The following is a 20,487-nucleotide window of genomic DNA, read 5'->3' as shown; positions in this document are numbered from 1 at the left end:
CAAGGGTCAGGAGGAAGAGCCGCTCTGAGCCACCATGGGCTTTAGGGTATGGCCTCTGTACAGACAGGCACCCGGCTGAGCTGTCCTGAGGACCTCTAGGCATGGAGATGTTCCCCTGGAGCCCAGGGGAGGAAGAGGGTCTGAAGGTGCTGGGGGGTGGGGGGTGAGGGGGCTCTTACCAGCTCAGCCATCTGTCCCAGTATCAGGCCTCTGCCCTAAGGGCCTGCCCTGCTGTCGGGCCACTGCACTTTGAGAGGCCGGGCAGGCTGCACTGTGGGGCTTGGCAGCTCCTGGGAGCTGTGACAGGCTCTTCCTCTCTGTTTCCCAAGTCCTTGCGGACAAAGTAAGATGGTCAGGACTGGACTCTGGTCCCTTTATTGAGACTGAGGGGCCAGTGGGTCCATCCAAACAAAAATAAATTTTTCTCCCCAAAGCCTGCCTGCAGGCTAGGGCACCCAGCATGTCCTGGCTGGGGCCCATGGCTGTCCCCTAAAGCCAGCAGCACAGGTCTGGCTCTCTTAGAGTGACAGGATGCTGGCTGCCCAGTGTCTGGAGACCCTAGGTGGAACAGGGAGGTGAGTCCCACTGGGTCCCCCCCACCCCTAACATGGCTGGCCCCAATATCCACGGTCTGCGTTGGGCCCTTGGGGCTCAGTCATCGGTCAGGGTGATGACGTCGTACTCGATGCCCTGGTGCTGCAGCTGTTGGATGTGTTCAGGCACTGCCTCTTCGGTGCCAAACAGGCCCTGGGCTTGGGCCATAGCAGCATCGGCCACCGCTGCCAGGGGAGGGGAAAGGACGGTGAGCCTGAGGCCCCAGAAGCTGGGCCTGGGTCCCCATGGTTTTCAGGGTCCCACCCCATACCTGTGACTGCTGAGTGTGCTGCCGCCTCCAATTGGGCCTGTGTGACAAGCTGCTGGCCTGGGGACACGGGCACATACTGGATCTAGAGGGGAGAAGCCAGTGAGATGTGGCCTTGGAGGAGTACTGCCTGTGCCCCAACACCGCACGATTCCCCAAAGGTCCTACCTGGGACTCCTGGAGGAACGGGGCCCCCTGTTCATACTGGATGTGTGTGATCTGGCCTTCCTGTACCTGGAGAGAGGAAGCCGATCTGGTGATTGAGGAGGCTGTCCACCCCTCCCCTCATTCCCATCCCTGCCCAGGCCTGGCCCACCTGGATGTGATGGCCCTCTGGAACCACGACATATTCCTGGGGGAGCAGGTGCTGGACTCCGTCCTGGGAGATGATGTATTGTACCTGGAGAAGGGTGGAGAAGAGGCAGGCGCTGGGGGCCCTGCTGAACCAGGAAGATCGAGCAGGGGGCCAGGGACGCCCACCATCAACGATGGCAGCCGCACAGACCCTGGGAGGAGTGGTTGGGAAAGTACTGGTTCTCCCCAGAGTGGAGTCTGGGGGAGGGGCAGGGCGGGCTCTCCTGGCTGAGCAGGTGCTCACCTGGTTGTCAGAGGTAACCAGATGCTGTACTGTCTGGCCATCAGCTGTGGTGATCTCTTGGATATAGGCGGCTTCTTCCTGCCAGGACCAAGTCAGCTCTAGCCTCAGCTCTGTGTGCCCTCACCCCAGCCTGTGACTTGCCAGCAGGGCCCCAACCCAGGCTCTCACCTGATTGGTGACTGTCTGCTCTTGGGCGACAATGATGTGTTCCTGGCCCAGTGCCTGCTGTAGCCGCTCTGGCCCCAGGACCCCATGACCGGACTGGAGTGCAGCTGGGCAGAGAAGAGAGGGTGCTCACACAGCGGATCCAGGGAACCCGGAGGTGCCCCAGCACCCACCCTGGTCTCCCAGGGGCGGCTCACTGTGCAGCGTGGCCAGCGTGTCATCATCACTGTTTAGGATGATGGTCTGGGTGGGGGTCCGGCCTGGGGTCCGGGCAGTAGGTGTCCCCGCCTTTCTCCCATCAGGACTGTGCAGCCGCTGGATATGGAACTTGAGATGCCCATTCCGGTTGAAACTGGGGGGGGAGGGAAGAAGGCTCAGGGCAGTCCCGTCACACGTGCCCAGCAGCCCCTACCCACCTGTCCCCAGCCTCACCGCTGCCCGCAGAGATGGCACGCAAAAGGCTTCTCGTTGGTGTGGGTCAGCATGTGTCGCCGCAGGTCCTTCTTGTTCTTGGAGGCAAAGCTGCACTGGCTGCACTGGTGGGGCCGCAGGCTCGAGTGCTGTGCCATGTGGGCCTGGAGCAGGAGCAGAGTCAGGGGCACTGGCCAGGTGAGGACAAGCAGCCTCCCACTGAGACAGCTGCTGGGGAGTCTGTCCTCATATGGAAGAACTGGGTGACAAGTACAAACCAGACCAAGACCTGGTGCTGCTGTGTGCCAAGAGAGGGCAAAGCCACAGGCCCCGCCATTAGGTCACTTAGGAAGTCCTATCCCTGCTTCGATTCAGGTTACCGCCATGTCACGTAAGGTACAGGTTCAGATGAAGGAACCCCTCCCTGGAGGTCTCCTCCAGCCCTGATGTTCTAGGGTTCTAGGCCCTGCTCCCCTCACTGAGCTGCTGTGAGGATCTGGTGCATGGTGGCAGTGAAAACTGGTGGTCCTCAAAAGGGACCCCCGCCTCCTACCCAGAACTACTCCCTCCTCGCCTTCTCCATGTTGTCTCCACCACCTTCCTCGTACCGTGTGCGTTCCCTATTCTAGATGCCTCGTGTTTCCCTAAACGTGCCTGGTGCTGCCATGCCTGTGCCTTTGCCCCTACGGGCCCAGCCCGGTTCTTGCCAGCACCCCGAGTCCACACGACCTGTTCCCGGTTTGTCTCTGCTCCGCCATATGCATTCTGTTCACACTGGGGACACCGTGGGGCATTAGTCACATCATCTGGTTTGCTTCCCCACCAGACAGAGCTCCCTCAATGCTGAGGCCTCACAGAGTCCTCTGCGGGCCCGGCTTGCGGTGTTCAGTTAAAGTCTGTTACACAAACAAGTGGCCAAATGAGCACGAGGGGGCAGCACCTACCCGGACCTCGGGCCACTGGCGGGCACTGAAGGGGCAGTCGGGGCACTTGAAGGCACTAGGCCCGGCGTGGGCTCGTTTGTGACTCTCCATCTCTGCTCGGCCAGGGAAGGCCTCGGCACAGATCTTGCAGGAAAACTTCTTTGATGATGCTGTGCCTGCAGGTGGCGGCGAGGGGGGTACTACCAGGCCCGGGGCTTTGCTGGCTGCAGGAGGTGGGGAGGCAGAGCCCTGGGGGTCTCCCACCCGGTGGGTCCTGGCTGGAGATGGGGGCTCAGGGCCATCTCTGGGCAGCCCCCCACACTGCAGCAGCGGCCACTTGGCTCCAGGGGCCAGCGAATCCGGACTCGGGAAGGAGATGGAACCGTCTGCAGTCAGCTGTAGACAGATGGGGGAGCGTGATGGACTGGGGAGGATTGGGGTGGGGGGGGGGACTGACGGGGAGTGGGGGCGGGGTCAGCCACCCCAAGCCTCACCTCAATGTGGTGCAGCTGCGTCCCATCGGCTGCCATGATATAGTGGGTGCCAGCTTCTTTCAGGGTGTCGCTCACGACCACGGCCTGGGCTGCCTCCCCTGGGGGCTCCTCGCTGTGGGCACCGAGGGCGGGGAGGAGTGAGGTGGGGTTCTAGGAGGGGATGGAAGGCCACGGGAGTCCTCTTCCCCAAGAAAGTCATCAACTGAGGGGTGATGGCGGTGAGGCAGCGAAGCCCAGCGCTCCAGCCCGGGTCTGGCCGAGTGCGGCAGCGGGCGGGCCAGCGCGGGAGGCAAGCAGGGGCCGAGAGTAGAGGGCAGATGTGGAGACTGGGCTGCCTGCCGCCAGCCCAGGGGTCCTGCTTTCCACCCCAGCCGCACACTGTGGTACTTTGGTGCTTGGATTAAGGGCTCTCTTAGGCTGCCCAGGAGTGCAGCGAGCACACAGTCTTTCTGCTCTGAACTTGCTGGGTGTGGAGGACACTGAGGGCAGCTGTCAGGCCTCCAATGCCGGCAAGGAGCCTGAGCTGGCTCTGGAGGTCAGAACTGGAATCACCCAGGTGTGTTCAGGGATCACCCAGAACAAAGAGCACATGGTTTTGGAACCCAAAGTTCGACTCCTCACTACATATCTGACCTTAGGTAAGTTATTCAATGTCCCTGGCCTATTTCCTCACCTGTGAGATGAGGGACACCTGGATCCCACGAGAATGGTTTCGGTGAGTGCACCAAATGTTTAGGTGTTTAGGTCTAGTGCCTGGAACATCTAAGAGACCAAGAAATAGTAGCTTCCAACCTCCTAACGAGAGACTCCGATGGCTAATCACATGGTATGTATTAGGATTTTTGCCTCCTGCCAACTAAGCTCGAGCAGGCAGAGCCCTCCTCTGGCACCTCCCAGCACACCTTATAAATGGCTGAAGGGGGTCTTTCGGGCAGCAGGTCTCACCTGTAAGGTGTGCCAGGAGCTGATGTCCCCTCCTCCATAGGGGGTGCTGTGATGACACTGTAGCCAGTCCCACCAAATGGACCGGGTGCCAGGGTGATCTGGGGCAGGTCGGGGGCACCCAGCTGACTCTCCGCTGCCAGGCTGCTCCCCGGCTCTGCCACGTGGAGGGTGACCACTTGGGGAGCGGCACCTGCCGGGGAAGGCTGCTCGCCAGGGGAGGCTAACTCTGCTTCCACGTCCTCCGACTTCACCACGGCCACCTGTGAGGGAACCGGAGGGTGTTACAAGCAGGTACAGAGGCTGGCACGCAGGGCCTCACAGCTCACCCACACTGGCCAGGGCCCGTGCCACCACCACTCACTTGTACCAACCCCACTGTGTGATCTAAAACACACCCTGGCTCTGCCAGCCCTGCCTGGCACCTGCAAAGAAACAAGACCCGGGGAGAGCAACCCTGCCCTCCCTGGGTGTCGGGCAGCATCTGGAGACATTCTTTGGTGGTCACAATCGGAAGAGGGGTGGTCCTGGCACCTAGGAGTTATCTGCAGGGGTGCAGCTGACAACCCCACGACGCACAGGATAGCCCCCACAACGAAGAACTACCTGGCACAAAAGGCCAAGATTGAGAAACCCTGGTAAAGGGACAGCTAGCAAACCATTTAAGAAGGAAAAAGCTTGACCTCACATCTTGCTCCAGAGCCCGCTTCAAATAGATTAAAGACCGAAATGTAATAAAACTCTAAGTATATGAAAAGAAAATGTGGATGGATATTTTATGATCTGGGGTGGGAAGATTTTTCTATAATCATGACAGAAAAAGATGCTAAAGCCTACAGCAAAACAAACCATAAACTGCAATTAGAAAACGAAGAAATGGGGGGAGGGGGTATTTAACAATAAATACGAGAAAAGGGGAGTCTCCCTCATCTGCAAAGAGCTCCTGCAAAGTGACGCTAAAAACACCAACAATAGAAAAACAGATATAGGACACAAGTCAGAAAATAAAATGGTCTACGAACATAGTTCAAACTCATTTACGGTTATAAAATTATATATAAAAAAACCAAAACCATGAAACATACTTCTACCATGCGGAAGACATTTCTAAAGCTCGGGATATCCAAGTGTTGGCAAGGGCGGAAGGGAGCGCAATTCTAGAGGTGGTCACATAAACTGTCTTTTTATGAGGCTTCACACCTTCAGACCCACCAATTCTACTTCTAGGAGGCTTTTTTTTTTTACAACTAAAGAATGTTTTAGGACCACCTGAAGGGTGCACTAAAGCACTGCCCTGATTGACAAAAAGCCGGAAATCCAAGCAATACAGGACCGAACGCACTCACAGCATCTCTACGGTGTAGTGGCCTGGGGATGTGAAATGGGAACAGTAACAGAGAGGACTCTGTGTGCCGGCCAGGCCACGCCTCACACACTCCCGAGCAAGCAAAAGTGGAGGTGTTGATGAGCATGAATTGTGTGATCCCATCTTTTTTAGAAACAATGTCTCCATGTTAGCGTGTACATGGTCAAAACTGGAGAAATGCCTATTTGCCGCTGGCGGCAGTGGGGGTGGGGGGGGGAGGGTTGTTAAGGACTTTCACTTTCTGTATAGAACATTTCCTAATGGTCATTTTGGTTTAACATATGTTTTTGTAATCAGATTAAAAAAAAAAAAACTGGCATGAGAACAACAGACAGCAATAAAACAGAACTTGTACAGAAATGGGCTCCTATAAATATGGGAATCTAGAACGTGATAAAGCAGACATTTCCAACCACAGGGGAAGATTTGATATACTACACTGTACAACTTTTGGGAAAAAAAAAATAAAGCGAGTCCCCTACCTTCCTGTATACACCAAAAATAAATTCCAGGTGGAGTAAAGATTTAAGTGTAAAAAAGTGAAACCCTAAGCAGAAAGAAACCCTAAGAAGAATATACAAATGTTTATATAATCTTGGGGTGATTACAGGCCTTTCTAGGGATGATATCAAAGGCAAAAACCATGAAAGACCGATTTAACTAACTAAAAACGTAGAACTTCCAAACACCCCCAAAGGCATAATGAAACCCTACGGAGGTCCCCAGGCCCAACACCAGGCTCCCCCCTCCACAGAGTTCTGTCTGCCCTCCAGCCCCTGGAAGCACATCATTGCTCCCAGTTCCTGGAATTTATCGTCTCAACACACATTCTACATCTTTTTGGGAGGCTGGGAGACCGATAACAAACCTCTCCCTACCTTAGAGGAGTGTGGGGTGTGCAGTGCGGGCAGGGCGGGGGTAGTGGAAGGGTGACCCCAGGCGGCCAGAAGGCGGCAGAAGTGAAGATGATGAGCTGGGGGCAGGGGGTCTGCTGGGCATGAGGTTCAGGGCTAAGACAGGCTAGAGGGGAGGGAGCCTTGGGAGCCTCCGGGCCGTGGGAGGGGGTGTCGCGGAACGAGGGTGCTAGGCTGGATGAGAAGCTGGCCGGGACCTGCAGTACAGGGCGGCCGCAGAGCTAGGAGACCTGAACCAGCAGGACCCCCGAAGCCACGAGAGCAGCGCTTACCGCTCAGCCTGGCAGAGGCCGCTGGTGACTGGAGCTGAGCAGAAGCCCCTCTGACCTCCCTGGCACAGTGGGTCCCCCTCCTCTGTGTTTGCCCACAGGGGTTTCAGTGGACTGTCTCCCGGTTAACTGGGCACGCCCCGAGGGCAGGGCATGTCTGCCTCACCACCCTCCTCCCCTCCCAGTGTCCAGTGCACAGCAGGCGCCTAAGGTGGCGACACGGGGGAGGCGTTGGCGGCCCTGGGCAGCTCACCTGCAGGGCTGTGCCCCCCAGCTCCCGCTGAGCACTCATGTTCAGCAGCAGATCCAAGGCTGTCTGCGTGGCCATTGCCGTTGACTCCTCAGCTCCTGGGTCGGGTGAGACCTGAGCCTTAGGATGGGCCGGGGCCCCCTCTCTCCCTCCTCCAGCCCCGGCACGTGCCCCGCCCCTGCCGCGCTCCCCAGGCTCCCCCGCTCCCCCAGGGCTCACCTTGCTGGTAGATGATGGTGGCGCCACCAAGGGTGTCGGAACAGAGCAGTGGGGGGGTCTCAGGTGCCTGGAAAGGTGCTGCCTCTGGGGGAATCTGTGGGGTGGGGATGTGGCCAAACCTGAGAGGGGGCAGCTCAGATTCGAGCACCGGTTACCAAGCACCTCCTGTGTGTCAGGCACTTCACATCTGCCGGCTTGTCTCACCTTCACACAACTACAATGCCAGGTATTTATCAGCTCGGTGCCACAGATGAACTGACCGAGGCTCAGAGAAATGAAGCAATTGCTTAAGATCCCACAGCGAGTAAGTAGCAGAACTGGGGTCTGAACACAAGACTGACACTAGAGGCTGTGTTCTACCAGCACATCGCAGTGGTCCATCTTCTGGGGCACAAAAAGAGTAGGTGGTATACTCAGCTATGAGACTATACTTCTCGGCCTGCCTTGCAGCTAGGTAAAGTGTGGCCTTGTGGCTAAGCAGGAGCTTCCGGTTAAGTTCACGAGGAAGACAGATGGGAGAGATGGCAGGCTTCCTTTCTGCCCTTCTCCCATCCCTTCCTCCTGCTTCTTGCCTGGGATGTGGCTAGAAGGCTGGAGCTCCTGCAGCTATACTGGACCATGAGGCAACCACAAAGATGAAAGTCGTGTGCCTAGGATGGCTGGGAAAAAATATTGAGAGAACTTGGTCCCTGACGACTGACCACAGAGCTGCCAAACTAGCTCTAAACTGCTAACCTTTGGACTTCTTTTATGCAAGAGAAAAATGAACTATTGCCACAATTAAACTCATATTTCCATGCTCTATTACTAGCACTGGAAAGCCACGCCCACTCTGAGCTTAGGGCTGACATGTGTGTGACCCCATCTGCTCAACTGGAGAAGCTGGGGCCATTTTGTTGCCTCAATGTGTAAATGAGGATGCCAGGGACTGGAGGGGTGACAGGACACGGTCATCCTGGCCCATGCTCCCCAGCCCCTTCTGTCTGCTGCCTGCTTGGCGGAGCTTACCTCAGGAGGCCCTGGGGAGCTGGCGGGTGGCCCGGGGGCCGCGCTGTGCTGCTGCTTCAGCTCCTCAATCTGCTGCAGAGAGAAGAAGGGGCGACGGCGGGAAGGGGGCTCCTCAGGGTGGCGCCGCCCCCACTCCTCGAAGCTGCTTGCGTGCCGACACCGTACGTGCAGGCGGAGGTTCTTCTTGTGCCGGGTGCTGAAATGGCAGTACTCACAGGCGAAGGGCTTGGCCCCTGCAGGCACACGGGAAGGGACGCTTAGGCTTCCCCACCCTCTCCGGGAAGCCTTCTGTGGTCCCAAGGACCCCTCTGAGGGATTCACTCCTGGGGCTTCGCTCCCAACACATGCCGCTGTCCGATCTGGTGGGCCAGGACAGAGAGGAACCATGCCCACCTCCGGCACTCCCAGCCTTCCCAGGAGCGTCTTATTTTCATGTCAGGTGACCACACACTTCTCTTACGAACCATCCCTCCCGGGTAGACGGGGATCTGGCCCACTACGGTGTCTCATCTCTAGTGTGCCCATCAGAGGGCTGCGCGCCGAGGAGGAGAAAGAACCAACTGTTCTGTCCACCTTCTGCGGGCCGAGCATGTGACGCTGCTTCTCCTACTTCACGTGTGAGACTGGGGCCTCCAGAAACACCTCTTCCCCAGCACCCAGCGCCCAGTACAGACAGGGCTCCAGACGCAAACGGAACTCACTTTGGCAACCACCACATGGTAGGTGCTCTGACTCCCTCTCATAGCAAGTTTGCCCTTGGCCACACAGAGAAGAGCTGGCTTAGCCCAGGAGAGCGGGTGACACCCCAGAGGGGATGTCCTGATACCTGAGAAGCCCGGCTGGCTGTGGAGGGGGAGGAAGAGGACAGAGCCGAGCCTGCCGCCTAGGGGCATGGCAAGTGGAGGGCTCACCAACTTGCCCTCAGGCCAGGGTGGGGCTGGCCTGACCTGTGTGCTTGACGGCCACATGGGAGAGCAGGAAGTCCTCTCGGAAGGTGCGGTAGGGGCAAAAGCTGCATTTGAATGGCTTGTCGCTGACGTGGGACAGCTGGTGGTTCAGCAGTGCCTTCTTGTCCTCACAAACAAATTCACAGAACTCGCACTTGAACCTGGAGGTGGTTGGAGGAAAGCTCAGTGGTGGGGTCGGGTGGGGTGCTCCAGCCCCAGGGGCCTCCTTAGGGATATACCTGCGGTTGGCGACAGCCTGGATATGTGTGAGCAGGTGCATCTTAAAGGTGTAGCGCTTCTTAAAGGACTTTCCACACTGTGAGGGGTAGGGTGAGTTAGAGATGGGAGATTGCCCAGGGAGACCCTGAGCCCCTGCCCCCAGCCCTTGGCCCCACCCACCTTGTCACACATGTGGGGCTTCTCAGTGCTGTGTGTCTTCATGTGCTGTGTGAGTCTCTTCTGCATGGGGTACACACGGCCACACACAGGGCACGGGAAGGAGCTCAGCTTCGGAGTCTGGGAAGGGACAAGACGGGACCAGATGAAGAGAGAAGGGGAGGAGAGACGGGGAGACCTCACCTCCTGCCCCCACCTGATAAGCAGCCCTCAAGCAGGCTCCCTTCCCGGGCCAGGCCCCAGACTCACCGGATCTGGCCTCTTCTTCCTGAGGGAGAAAGGCATAGGGGTTAGACCACTGCTTCCCCAACCCCACCACAAACTCTCTCACATGGACCGGACCGTCTCAGCCCTGAGTGTCCCTTCTGCCCAGCCAAGCCCTTCTCTCAGAATAGGGCTTCCCCAAGTGGAGTTTGCTAGGAAATGCTAAGAGGCACGCTGTAAACAAATTCTAGAATGGTGCCTTCTTCCTGTCACAAAATACACGTGCATTTTAAAGGCCCTGAGAAGTCCTGTAGAAAAGAGCTGGCGAAGCAGGTGTTCAACCTGCTGTCCCTAATCTTACTTCCGCTCTCCCCTTTTCTTAAGAAAACCCATTAGCATCATGGAGAACAGCCTTTCCCACAAGCACAATTTGAAAGTCACTTTTCTCCTGAAATCCTGTATCCGACCTCTGCTCACGTACCATCCTAAGCAGAGTGAACTCCTTCCCAAAGCTGTAGATCTAACGACAACGTACTGAGCAATCACAGGGCCCCTAAGGATTTTCCTCCACCCATCTGTGCCATGTCTGCTCTGTCAGTGCTGAGAGTCGGGAGTCTGCAAGATCTTTAGATCATTTACTGAGCTCCTTTAATCCCCTCAACAATGACTGTCCCCATCTTACAAAGCTCATAGCAGGGAAGAGACGGAACAAGAACCGTTCAGGCCCTGCTACTGCTCTGAGCCACATGAGCTGGGATGAACGGCCTTATCTTTCGCAGGTCTGTGACGTGCTGTGAATAGTGTGGCCCAGAGCAGGTGCTCAGTAAAGGGGGAATGTGGTCACGCCGGGCCTCTGCTTCCTGCCCTGGCCCACCCCACCCACGCACACTGACCGGTCTCGGCTGTGCACGGCTGCGTGCCGGGCCACGTCCTTCCGGTAGACGCTGGCATAGCTGCATTCGCCACACTTGTAGGGCTTACTGCCCACGTGATTGAACATGTGCTCCTAGGACAGAGGCAAGAGGACAGTGGGCTGGGGCTGGCCTCCCCCTCCCCCCCAACCTGTGCCCACAGCCTCAGAACTGCTCCCAGAACGAGTGCAGGAAGGGCCGGAGCCTGTGAGGGCTGGGGACTCTCCCCAACACGGGCACCTACTTGGCACCAGGCCCTGTGCCAGCTCACCATCTGACAGAGGCAGAAACTGAGGCTCACAGGGAAGGGACGTGCTGGGGTCCCACAGTGACCCTGTAAACAGTGGAGCTTGGAGCCAAACCCAAGTGGCACGGCCCCAGCATACTCTGGCACAACCCAGCCCCAGTAGGGCTCCGGAGGACAACTTCCAGGTCACGGGGCCCTGTCTGGGGAGGAACTACCGCGTGCAGAAAGCACGGGGGCTTTGACCAGCTGTGCTTCAGGTGGCCCCCACTCCCCACAGTGGCCAATTCTCTGCCTCACTTTGGCCAAGCCACGGTTTCCTGGGCCAGTAAAATGGCACTATCGATACCTACAGTCTCTCCAGGCTGCGCAAGCCTGGAACCCGAGCGTGCCTGCCTGCCAGGCCCAGGTACTGGATAAAAATGGCTCAGGGTCACAGCAAGCCCACTGGCACTTTTGGGTAAATGATAAAAAAAGAGCCCCTTTCTTGAGACACCTGACGGCCACCTACCGGAAAACTTTCTAACACACAGAATTAGGGAAAGCCCGTTTCCCTGCCATTTGCCAGTGCGTGTGGTGAACAGGCACGTCTGTGCTGGCTGCGGCGTGAACAGCCCCCCTGCAGATGCAACGCCACTATGCCGCGTGCAGTCTGCGGAAGTGCCCGTGGCTCCCCCCTCAGCTCCTTCAGCACGGCAGCGGCCCAGGCACGTGCCCTGCGAAGGGGCAGAAGGTGCCAGCGAACGACCCGTCAACTCCACTCCCTCCTGGCACCTTCACGTTGGTCCCATGCCGCGCCTGCCCGTCCCCGCCGCGCACCTTGAGCGAGGACCAGCGGCGGGAGCGATAGCTGCACTGCAGGCACTTGAAGAGCTGGGGGTCCCCGGCCTCATGGGAGTTGACGTGGAAGCGCAGGTCCTCATGGGACAGGAAGCGGGAGCCGCAGATGCGGCACAGGAAGGGCCTCAGGAGCGGTTTGGGTGACTTGTAATAATACCTGCCAGGAGGGTGTTGGGAAGAGGTGTGGCTGGGCCGGGGCCGCCGGGCTGTCTCCCCCTACCCTCATCTCTGCTCCACATACTTGCGGTATTTCTTGCCGAGGAAGCGCCTGGAGGGTCGTCCCCGGCGGCGGGGTGGGGCATCGGGCTCATCCTGGCAAGAGGGGGCTGCGTTCTCTGCATCCGACTGGCTCACGCCAGGTTCCACGGGGCCCCTATCAGCCTTGCCCAGGGCAACCAGGCATCCCGGGCCGGAGGAGCTGGGTGCCTCGGGGTCCTGAGGCTCTGGTGGGCTCTGTCCGCTCTGGGAACTCACTAGAGGCTCTCCTTCCACACCTGTCGTGCACATGGTGGCAAATCAGCCACGGACGCACCAGGACAGACGTGGACAGGTGTGCCAGAGGCCAGCCAAAATACTTCCTTCAACCACTGTCACAGACCATTGATGGGCACGTCAGGCCGTGGGACAGACGCAGGCAGCCCGCGTCAGAGGGCAGGGTGGACACAGGACCCTCCTGCAACTGACATGCTGCTAGACGGCACAACTTAAACAGGATGGTCTGCGGCAGCAGCAAGAGAGCTGGCGACCTCCCCGTCAAGAGACCCGCGTGCCAGCTCAGCTCTGACACCAGACTTTGGTGCCTCCTCGCGCCTCTCTGAGTCTCATTTTCCCATCTGTCAGATGGAGACGATAAGTGCTGCTCTAGTCACCTCATGGGAACATTCTAGGGTCTGGGAACGACAGCAGTACTTTAACATTGGCTTTCTTTAGGGAGGCCGGGTGGCTGGAGGGCAGATGGGAGGAAGAGAGAAGACAGAGCATCACTGCACGCACTCCTAACCTTTTGAAGTCTGAACGGTCTGAATGTGCTACCTATTCAAAAACATCCATTGTATTCCAATGCAATGTTTTAAAAATTAAAAGTGACATAGACAATGCTGGCAACATCCTGCTTCTTGATTGGGATGCTCAGCTACACAGCGCATTCATCTTGTGAAAATTCCCTAAGCCTTGCACTTAGGATGTGTGTGCCTTCCCATACAGACCTTAATAAAACGCTATTCTTAAAAAAGACACTGAAAATGTGTAACAATCTCCCCTATACAGCACATACAAAAACAGTTATCATGTGTTTTTGTGTGTGTATGTCTACCCCTTAAAGCGATCCCGAAAAGCCAGATGCTATCACCTCCATTCCGAACAAGGGAACAGGGGATTCGAGAGGCAAAATAACACACTCTGAGTCACACAGCCAGTAGGTGGTGGAGCCATTCATGGCCATGATCGTGCTTTCTAGTCCCCAGCCTGTAATGCTCCAAGCCAGTGTTTCTTGGACACAGTTTCAGCCCTCAGACTTGTTCTCATTTCAGTAATCACACTTATAACTTATCTTCTTAGTTCAATTATAAAGATTTAAACTTCTCCCGCGCTCCAACATCTTACCACCGAGAGGCCCTGTCACAAAGCTGATATATTGCTTATCGGGGTTTCTCAAGCTTGGTCTCGGAGGGCCGTCCCTTTATGAGGCGGCCTTCAGGTCACCCTGACTTGATATGTGCTGCCCTGAGTGGCACCCTCAGTTCCCAGGGCTCCACAGAAGCAAGCAGGGAAGGAGGCCATCCCTCAGCCCCCCACACGGCCCCACATGACCAACTCTCACCATCTGAGAGGTCCGCGGTCTCCAGGCGAGGCAGCTTCCGAGGCCGGCCAGGTCTCCTTCGGGGTCTTGGGGTACTGGGAGTAGGGCGCTGGGGCCGTAGCTGCCGGCCCCGGGGCTCATCCTCAGCCGGATTGTAGTCACTGTCCTCTGTGGGGGCCGCAAGCAAAGGTGGGCATCAGTGCCGGACCCGCCCTTTCAGCCCTAATCCCTGGCCCAGCTTCCCTAGGAAGAGGCCCACTTCCCATCCCTGCCTACTCCTCCTTCAAGCCTATCAACCAGTGATGCCTCCCTCCAAAAAGCCCTCCTGGCCTCCCACTAGCTGACTATGAGTGCCTCTCTCCAAGCCCCTTTCTCTGCACCTTTCCTAACTCCTACCGCCAACTCAGGCAGCGCTCCACTATGAAAATTAGAAAAAGGTGCCTGTTTCTTAAGACACTTCATAGCCATTGTCAGAAGATAACTGAAATAAACAATGAAGTCTACAAACTGTGACGACTATGCTATCCAGTGCAGGAGCCACTGGCCATATGCAACGACCGAGAACTTGTGCCTTGTCTACACTAACACATAATTTTTTTTTTTTCAGTAACAGATAATTAAGTGTAAAATACACACTGGCTTTCAAAAGACTAGTATAAAAACGCAAAGTAAAACAACCCACTGATAATTCTGATAAAGCTTAATTTTATCTTTTTTCTTTAACTTTTTAAAACATAGCTACAAAGCTATGTAAGAAGTTCATATGCAGCTTATTCTATTTCTGTTGGACAAACGTGAACGTGGCCCTCTTAAAGGTGGTGCTCTTTTTCAGTGTGCAGTCTCCACAACCGCACACAGAGGTCCTGACCCCAGAGCCCCAACTCCTCTGTTTTATACCGGAGGCACACATGTGTACCAACTCCTCTTTCCCAGTCCTCCATGTGGGCCAGAGGGAATTCGGTATTTGTAGATGGGGATGGGGATGGCACTCCTGGGAGCTAAGGTGGCCTACCCTCTAGGTCGTCAATGGCACCAGCGTCGACAATGTCATCATCATCTTCCTCCTCTGGCCCCTCTTCGTCTGGGGTCTTGGCAGAGGTACCCCACTTCCTTACCAGACGCCCCTTCTTACCGGCTGCGGTTGCTGCTGCTGCTGCTGTGAAGAGAAGACAAGCTTGCCACGTCTGGCTGGCGGCACCCCCCACCCCCCGCCACCCGCACAGCCCCAGTCAGGCAGGCCGCCGTCAACGCACCTGGTCGGAAGTGCCGCTCCCGCATGTGGCGAAGCAGCGTGGCCTTGGTGCTGCTCCGGTACTGGCACATCTTGCACTTGAACTGCTGTACCACCACCACTTCCATCATGGCCTCCAGGCTCTGCAGGTCTGGCTCCTCGGTACCAGAGCTTGGGGGCGGCTGTGCTGGGGAGCTGGGCCTCCCCCGTGCCTCCTCGGGGGGCTCTAGGCATGTGGACGTGGGGCCATCAGCCAGGGCCTCGATGGCTGCCAGGCTGTGGGCCAAGGTGGAACTGGACATCGGCGAAGCCATGGGGGCACCTGTGGGTGGGTGAGGGAGTCGGAGGGCAGGGGGGTGGAGGGGAAGGTTGGCCATGAGCAACAGCTGTCCCTCCCAGGCAGGCCCAGGGATCCTAGAACCCAACCCCCCACCAGAGTGGCAGTGGGGAAACTAGGGCCCAGAGCAGAGGACGACCTGCTAGGATCACACAGTGAGTTTGTGGCGGAGCCTCCCTCTCCAACTCCCTCGCCCACTGCAGGGCGCCCTGGGTCTGCTGCCTGGGGTCTCACCATCGTCTGGGCCCTGCAGGATCAGGTACCGGGCAGTCTCGGTTCCGCCATCCTCAGCACTGGTTACGGTGATGCAGCCTGGGCAGAGATGGGGGGAGGGGATTCCCAGCTGACAATGACAACTGTCACCGCCCATATTCATTCTGGCTCACCCATGCAACTATGAACCAGCTGCATTGCCCCCCAGAGCCTCATCTGTGCCCTGCCCCTGTCCACGCCCCCACCCAGAACAGGGCTGTTGGGAGGTCTAGTGTGCATGACACACTGGCCCAGGAGCTGGCCTACGGTCACACAGATGCCATGGCTACCCCAGCTGCCCCACCTCTGACCACTAAACCTGGAGAGTCTCCCTTCCTGTCTCCAAACTTCTCCAAGGTCAAGGCCTAGCCCCTGCACCACTTTATCAGGGTTGGCTTTCCACACCACCCCAGGACCATTTGAAGACTGTGGCCTTTACACCATTAACAACAGAAGGTAGTGTGGTCAATCACGAGTACAGAATCTGGAGTCAGACCGTCTGAGCCCATGGCCCAACACCTGCTGGTTGCAGTGGGTCCTCTGTACCTCAAAACTCTCATCTCGACTGTGAGGATGATAATAGCATCCAGCTTTTTTGGGGTCACTGGGAGGATTAATGAGCTACCATATGTAAAGTGCTTGGAACGAACTCCAGTACAAATTAGGTATTATTATTTCTATATTTATTGAGTGTTTATCACATGTCCATGCCAGGCACTACACTGAACTGTCTTATTAAATCCTCACCTCACTTACCACTACGAGACAGAGGCTGCCGTTCCCCCATCATACGCTTAGAGTGGCAGGGTTATGTGTCGAAGTTTGCATGGTTGGTTCTGCTGGACCCCACAGGAAGACCCCTGTGGGTCAGCTCTTACTGCCCTCTGCCTGACTCACTTGGGATTAGGTCTGGCCCGATGGTGGACTCGATGATCTTGTCAATGGCTGAGCCCAGGTCCGAGGAAGAAGCCGTGCAGTCGGACACCAGCATGTTGGCGTCTGGGAGAGCGCTGGAGTGCACCAGTGCCGGGGGGCCGCCTGTCACTCCCTCCACTGGCCCACGGGACACAGAAGAGGAATCAGGGAGGTAGCCGTGGGGCAGGGGGTCTGTGCTGGAGCTGCTCTCAGATACTTCCTCCTGGGTGATTGGAAACAGGGGATTTTAGGAGCCACGGACGGAGCAGGGCCAGTTGCCACCCACTAGATAGAGCTCCTTGGCCACGGTGAGTAGAGGCATCCACGCTGTCAGCCCCACAAAGGACCAGCAGAAGCCCTCCAGTCACAGAGCCACACAAGAACAAATCTCAGGGTCCCTGGCTCTGGTCAGGTAAGAGGCCCCATAATCCCCACACCCACACAACAACCAGGCAGAGCTATTTTCACTGGGCCTTTGAATTAGCTATTTCCTCTGTCTGAAATGCTTCCCAGCGTTGCACCATGGCTAATTAATTCCTGCCCAGCCTTCTCACCACCATTTACTTGGTACCTCTTCTAGGAAGTTAACCCTGACCCCCAAGGCCAGAGTAGGACCCCTCTGTCCTCAGTGCCGCAGTTGTCTGTGGCCCCTCCGTTATGGTTCACTCTAGAGTAATATGTTCTAGGTCAGACGGTACTTTCCATTAAGGCCGGGCTCACATCTGTCTTGTGTCCTGCTGTATCCCCCGGGTCCAGCACAAGCTGGGCACACGGTAGGCCCATCTCTGCTGAATTAATGAAATCCTGGACCCCAAAATGGGGTCCATCATCGTGCAGCTCCACAATGTGATGTCCTGGAAATCATTATCTTGCAGATAATAACAATGGTAATGGCTAATATCTACTGAGTGCTTACTATGTGCTGAGCACTGTTTCTATTGCTCTGTATATGCTAATTCATTTAATCCTCACAAAAGCCCTATTGAGGCATATGTATTTATCATTCCCACTCTACAGATGAGAAAACTGAGAGCTAGAAGTGGGGTAGCATGTCCAAGATCACAAAGCCAGGAATGGCAGAGCCAGAAGGAGACAGTTTTACAAAGCATTTCCAAGAGTATCCTCTATGAGGCAGGCATTCCTGCTCCATTTTACAGACAGAAGAATGAGGCTCAAAGAGGTCTCCCAGTGAATCGGAGGTAGAGGTAAGACTTGAACCAGGACACCTGCATCTCAAAGAAGGAAGAGAGTGGAGTGGGTAAGGCCACTGCTTAGATTTGAACCTTGGCTCTGTCGGCTTGCTCTCTGGGCCCTGTAAGATGTGGAAAAGAGTGATATGCCTTACAAGGTATGAGGCTTAAATGAGAAAATCCATGTTAGGGGCTTGGCATGGTGCCTGACACACAGTAAACCAAAACCAAATATTAGTTACAAGCCAGCCTTTCTGACTGCTGCCCTTGGCTGCCAGGCATGCTGCCTGCGGTCCCTGCCTCCACCCACGCCGGCCAGCACGGCCCATACCAGAGAGCTGCTGCCGCGGTCGGAGCTCTGCCCCACGCCAGAGTCGTCGGCCTCAGCCGGCCCCGGGGCGGCCGCGGCGTCGCTGCTGTCGGCCGACACGGCTTCAGAGGTGCCCACGCCCAAGCCGCTCTCAGAGGGCTCCTCGGGCCGGCCAGGCCCAGGGGCCGCGTCGCTACTGCTCTCCACTTCGTTCTCCTCCATCGGCTCGGGGGGCCGCCTGACAGGGACTCGCAGGGTCTGGATCCTTCACTCTGCCAGAAGAGGTGACCCGGGCTGGAACAGGTGGGCCTCCTTCCCGGCCCCGGCAACCACGGCCCACCCAGCTGCACCCGTGTGCCCATTTCGCAGGTGCAATGACGGAGTCCCCGACGGGGAGGGGCTTTCTCGTGTACAGAGACAGGAGCTTTGGGAAAACAGGACCGAGAAGCCTGGCCTCCCAGTCTAGAGCCTTTCCCCAGCCCCAGGAGGATGGTCAGTGGCCGGTAATCTTGACCCTCCTCGTCTCCCCTCCATGATTCCCGCAGCGTGGTTCGCTCTAAGAGCCCTGTCCGGGCTCAGTGGTTCAGCCCTTCGGCCCCCCGAGTCCCCCCGGGTGCAGGGTCGGTGGTACAGCCCGCAGGCCCCCTGGGTCAGTGGCTCGCTCCCCCCCTCCCCTGGTTCCCATGCGGAGGGGGCTGACAGCGACGGTCCCGGGGCCTGGCGACTCGGGGCTGTCCCCGGCGCTGCCTGCGCTCCAGGCCCGACGCCATCTTGTGGCGGCGCCGGGTTTCCGCTCAGGCAAGTGCGAGAGCGACTAAAGGGCCTGGGACCCCGGGGCCCTGTTCGGACAGCCCCGCCGGCCCGGGAGCTCGCCGCCGGCTATCCCCGTATTCTGGCCCCACTTCGCGGCAGGGTGCAGTGGGGCGACGTGACTCTACCAGACGCTCACCTGACGCTTTCGTAGCCGTGCTTCTTTCCGACTCCGGCATCGACGAGGTCGCCATCCTCTTTCCCCCGCTGCGGAGGGACCCATCGGCCCACCGTAGGCCGGAACTACTTCCTACGCCGACCCAGAGAAAGATCGCTTTCCGGTGTGTCGGAAGGTCGCCTTGAGGCCTCAGAACCATAGTCCAGTCCGGAGAGAGTCTAGGATTTTATATGTCGCCAAGTATGGGTGACGGAGTCCGCTATGGGCTGGGGACTACTTTCTCGCTTGGCGGAGGGTTACACTGGGAGTGGTTATGGGACGTCATTGCTGGGTCCCTTCCCTGGGCCGCAGGGTTGGGCGCGGCGAAGACTGCCCCACGTCTAGGGGCGTGGCTTTCAGTGACCTGGCCACGCCCCTCCCGGAACCAATCCTGAGAGTGTGGGCCACCGGGAGGTTTTAACTTGGCGGGAGAGGAGTAGACATCATTAGTCATTTCGCCTGGCTCGTGACCGATGACTTAACGCTCTTATCGAGCCTAATCGAATCCTTCCCGATTAGGTTTGATATGTCCTGGGAGGAGGGGAGCATATAATCCTTGTCCAGATGGGGAAACTGTACGGGTCGGGAGATTGTAAGTGGCTGGTCCAAAATCACAACAAGGCACTCGGGAGGCAAGCCCGGATGGCTGCATGCGGGAAAATGGAGGGAATCAAAGCGCAGCCCTTAGTGAACTTTGTTTACGTATTTGTTGCATTAATAGAGATGGAGGTCGAGACCTCCTCCACAACCCTCGTCTGCTCAGTGTAGACCTGTGTAGGTGTATTTAAAAGTCTACAGCCCTTCAGGTAGGCCCCTTTCTCCTGATACTGCAAATGCCACCTTTGGCCCTATTTTTTGTTTAAGCCGGGTGCTCTCCTTTGTCCCTAATTCTGCGTTGCGCTAGTTACTTTCCTCAATTGAAAAACACAAATGGGGTGGGAGAGGAAGAATCTCAAAAAACTCCTATTAAAAAAAAAAAAAAAACTTTAAAAGGGCAAAGGTGCTTTGAGTTGTTAAAATTTGTGTGTACTTGAGTATGAGGGGGTTTCCCTGGTCCTTTACTAGGAGCAGGCTTTGCGAGGGGTAATAAAGCATGAGTCCTCTGGATGGCCTAGGTCCCCTCGTCACCTCCTACCTCCCATCCAGCAGGATCAGGCCCCCAGAGCAGCCCCGGAAAGCTGGGCCGACATGGATGATGACAGGTTGGTTCTGCACTCCCTGAGCAGGTTTCCCATGAGGACCTGATTTCTCAGCTCTGTAGAGCCACCCCCAACCCCCACCACTTGCCACTAGGGTATATCCTGCCTCTGACAAGTCACCTCTGCCAAGGATGTTGGGGGTACTCAGGACTAGTCCCACAGCACCCATTCCATCCCCAGCCCAACTAAGGCTCAACCCTAACCTTGGTCTTTGGCACCAAATCACAAGATTGCAGAATGTCATGATGTAAATAAAAGGCAACAACCTCATCATGGAACAGAACTGAGGAGCCCAAGGCCCAAAGACAGAAAGCTCACGGCCCAA

The 20,487-nt window shown here is 56.9% G+C and overlaps 1 protein-coding gene across 4 annotated transcripts; it reads right to left on the bottom strand.

Moving 5' to 3' along the window:
• Positions 1–359: 359 nt before the first annotated feature.
• On the bottom strand, positions 360–19,083 carry ZNF335 (zinc finger protein 335). Of its 4 annotated transcripts, none has more exons than XM_030309478.2 (28): positions 18,946–19,083; positions 18,018–18,268; positions 16,479–16,719; positions 15,564–15,641; positions 15,015–15,314; positions 14,774–14,920; positions 13,783–13,929; positions 12,205–12,457; positions 11,943–12,120; positions 10,862–10,974; positions 10,014–10,032; positions 9,768–9,884; positions 9,608–9,684; positions 9,369–9,529; positions 8,422–8,654; positions 7,414–7,507; positions 7,198–7,292; positions 4,399–4,658; positions 3,454–3,565; positions 2,981–3,355; positions 2,058–2,200; positions 1,823–1,977; positions 1,629–1,732; positions 1,461–1,538; positions 1,179–1,262; positions 1,031–1,096; positions 866–947; positions 360–779 (listed from the first exon to the last, which is right to left on the bottom strand). In XM_030309478.2, exons 2-28 carry the CDS (start codon positions 18,216–18,218, stop codon positions 652–654), a joined length of 4,041 nt encoding a protein of 1,346 aa, XP_030165338.1. In that variant the 5' UTR covers positions 18,219–18,268; positions 18,946–19,083; the 3' UTR covers positions 360–651. The 4 variants fall into 4 exon arrangements, with proteins under 4 accessions (XP_030165338.1, XP_030165340.1, XP_030165341.1 ...); XM_030309480.1 differs by having other exon boundaries at positions 14,774–14,917; positions 18,946–19,082; XM_030309481.1 differs by having other exon boundaries at positions 14,774–14,914; positions 18,946–19,082.
• Positions 19,084–20,487: the final 1,404 nt, after the last annotated feature.

Source organism: Lynx canadensis, chromosome A3, assembly GCF_007474595.2.
Source record: "Lynx canadensis isolate LIC74 chromosome A3, mLynCan4.pri.v2, whole genome shotgun sequence".
NCBI lineage: Eukaryota > Metazoa > Chordata > Mammalia > Carnivora > Felidae > Lynx > Lynx canadensis.
This window is presented reverse-complemented; position numbering and strand designations above follow the sequence as displayed.

Excerpts from the sequence above, each read along its gene's own strand:
- ZNF335 (XM_030309478.2), bottom strand. The coding sequence starts at position 18,218 with ATGGAGGAGAACGAAGTGGAGAGCAGTAGCGACGCGGCCCCTGGGCCT. Across the intron at positions 9,685-9,767 it reads AGCCCCACATGTGTGACAAG|TGTGGAAAGTCCTTTAAGAA; the intron begins GTGGGTGGGGCC and ends TACCCCTCACAG. Across the intron at positions 8,655-9,368 it reads TGTGGCCGTCAAGCACACAG|GGGCCAAGCCCTTCGCCTGT; the intron begins GTCAGGCCAGCC and ends GTGTGCCTGCAG.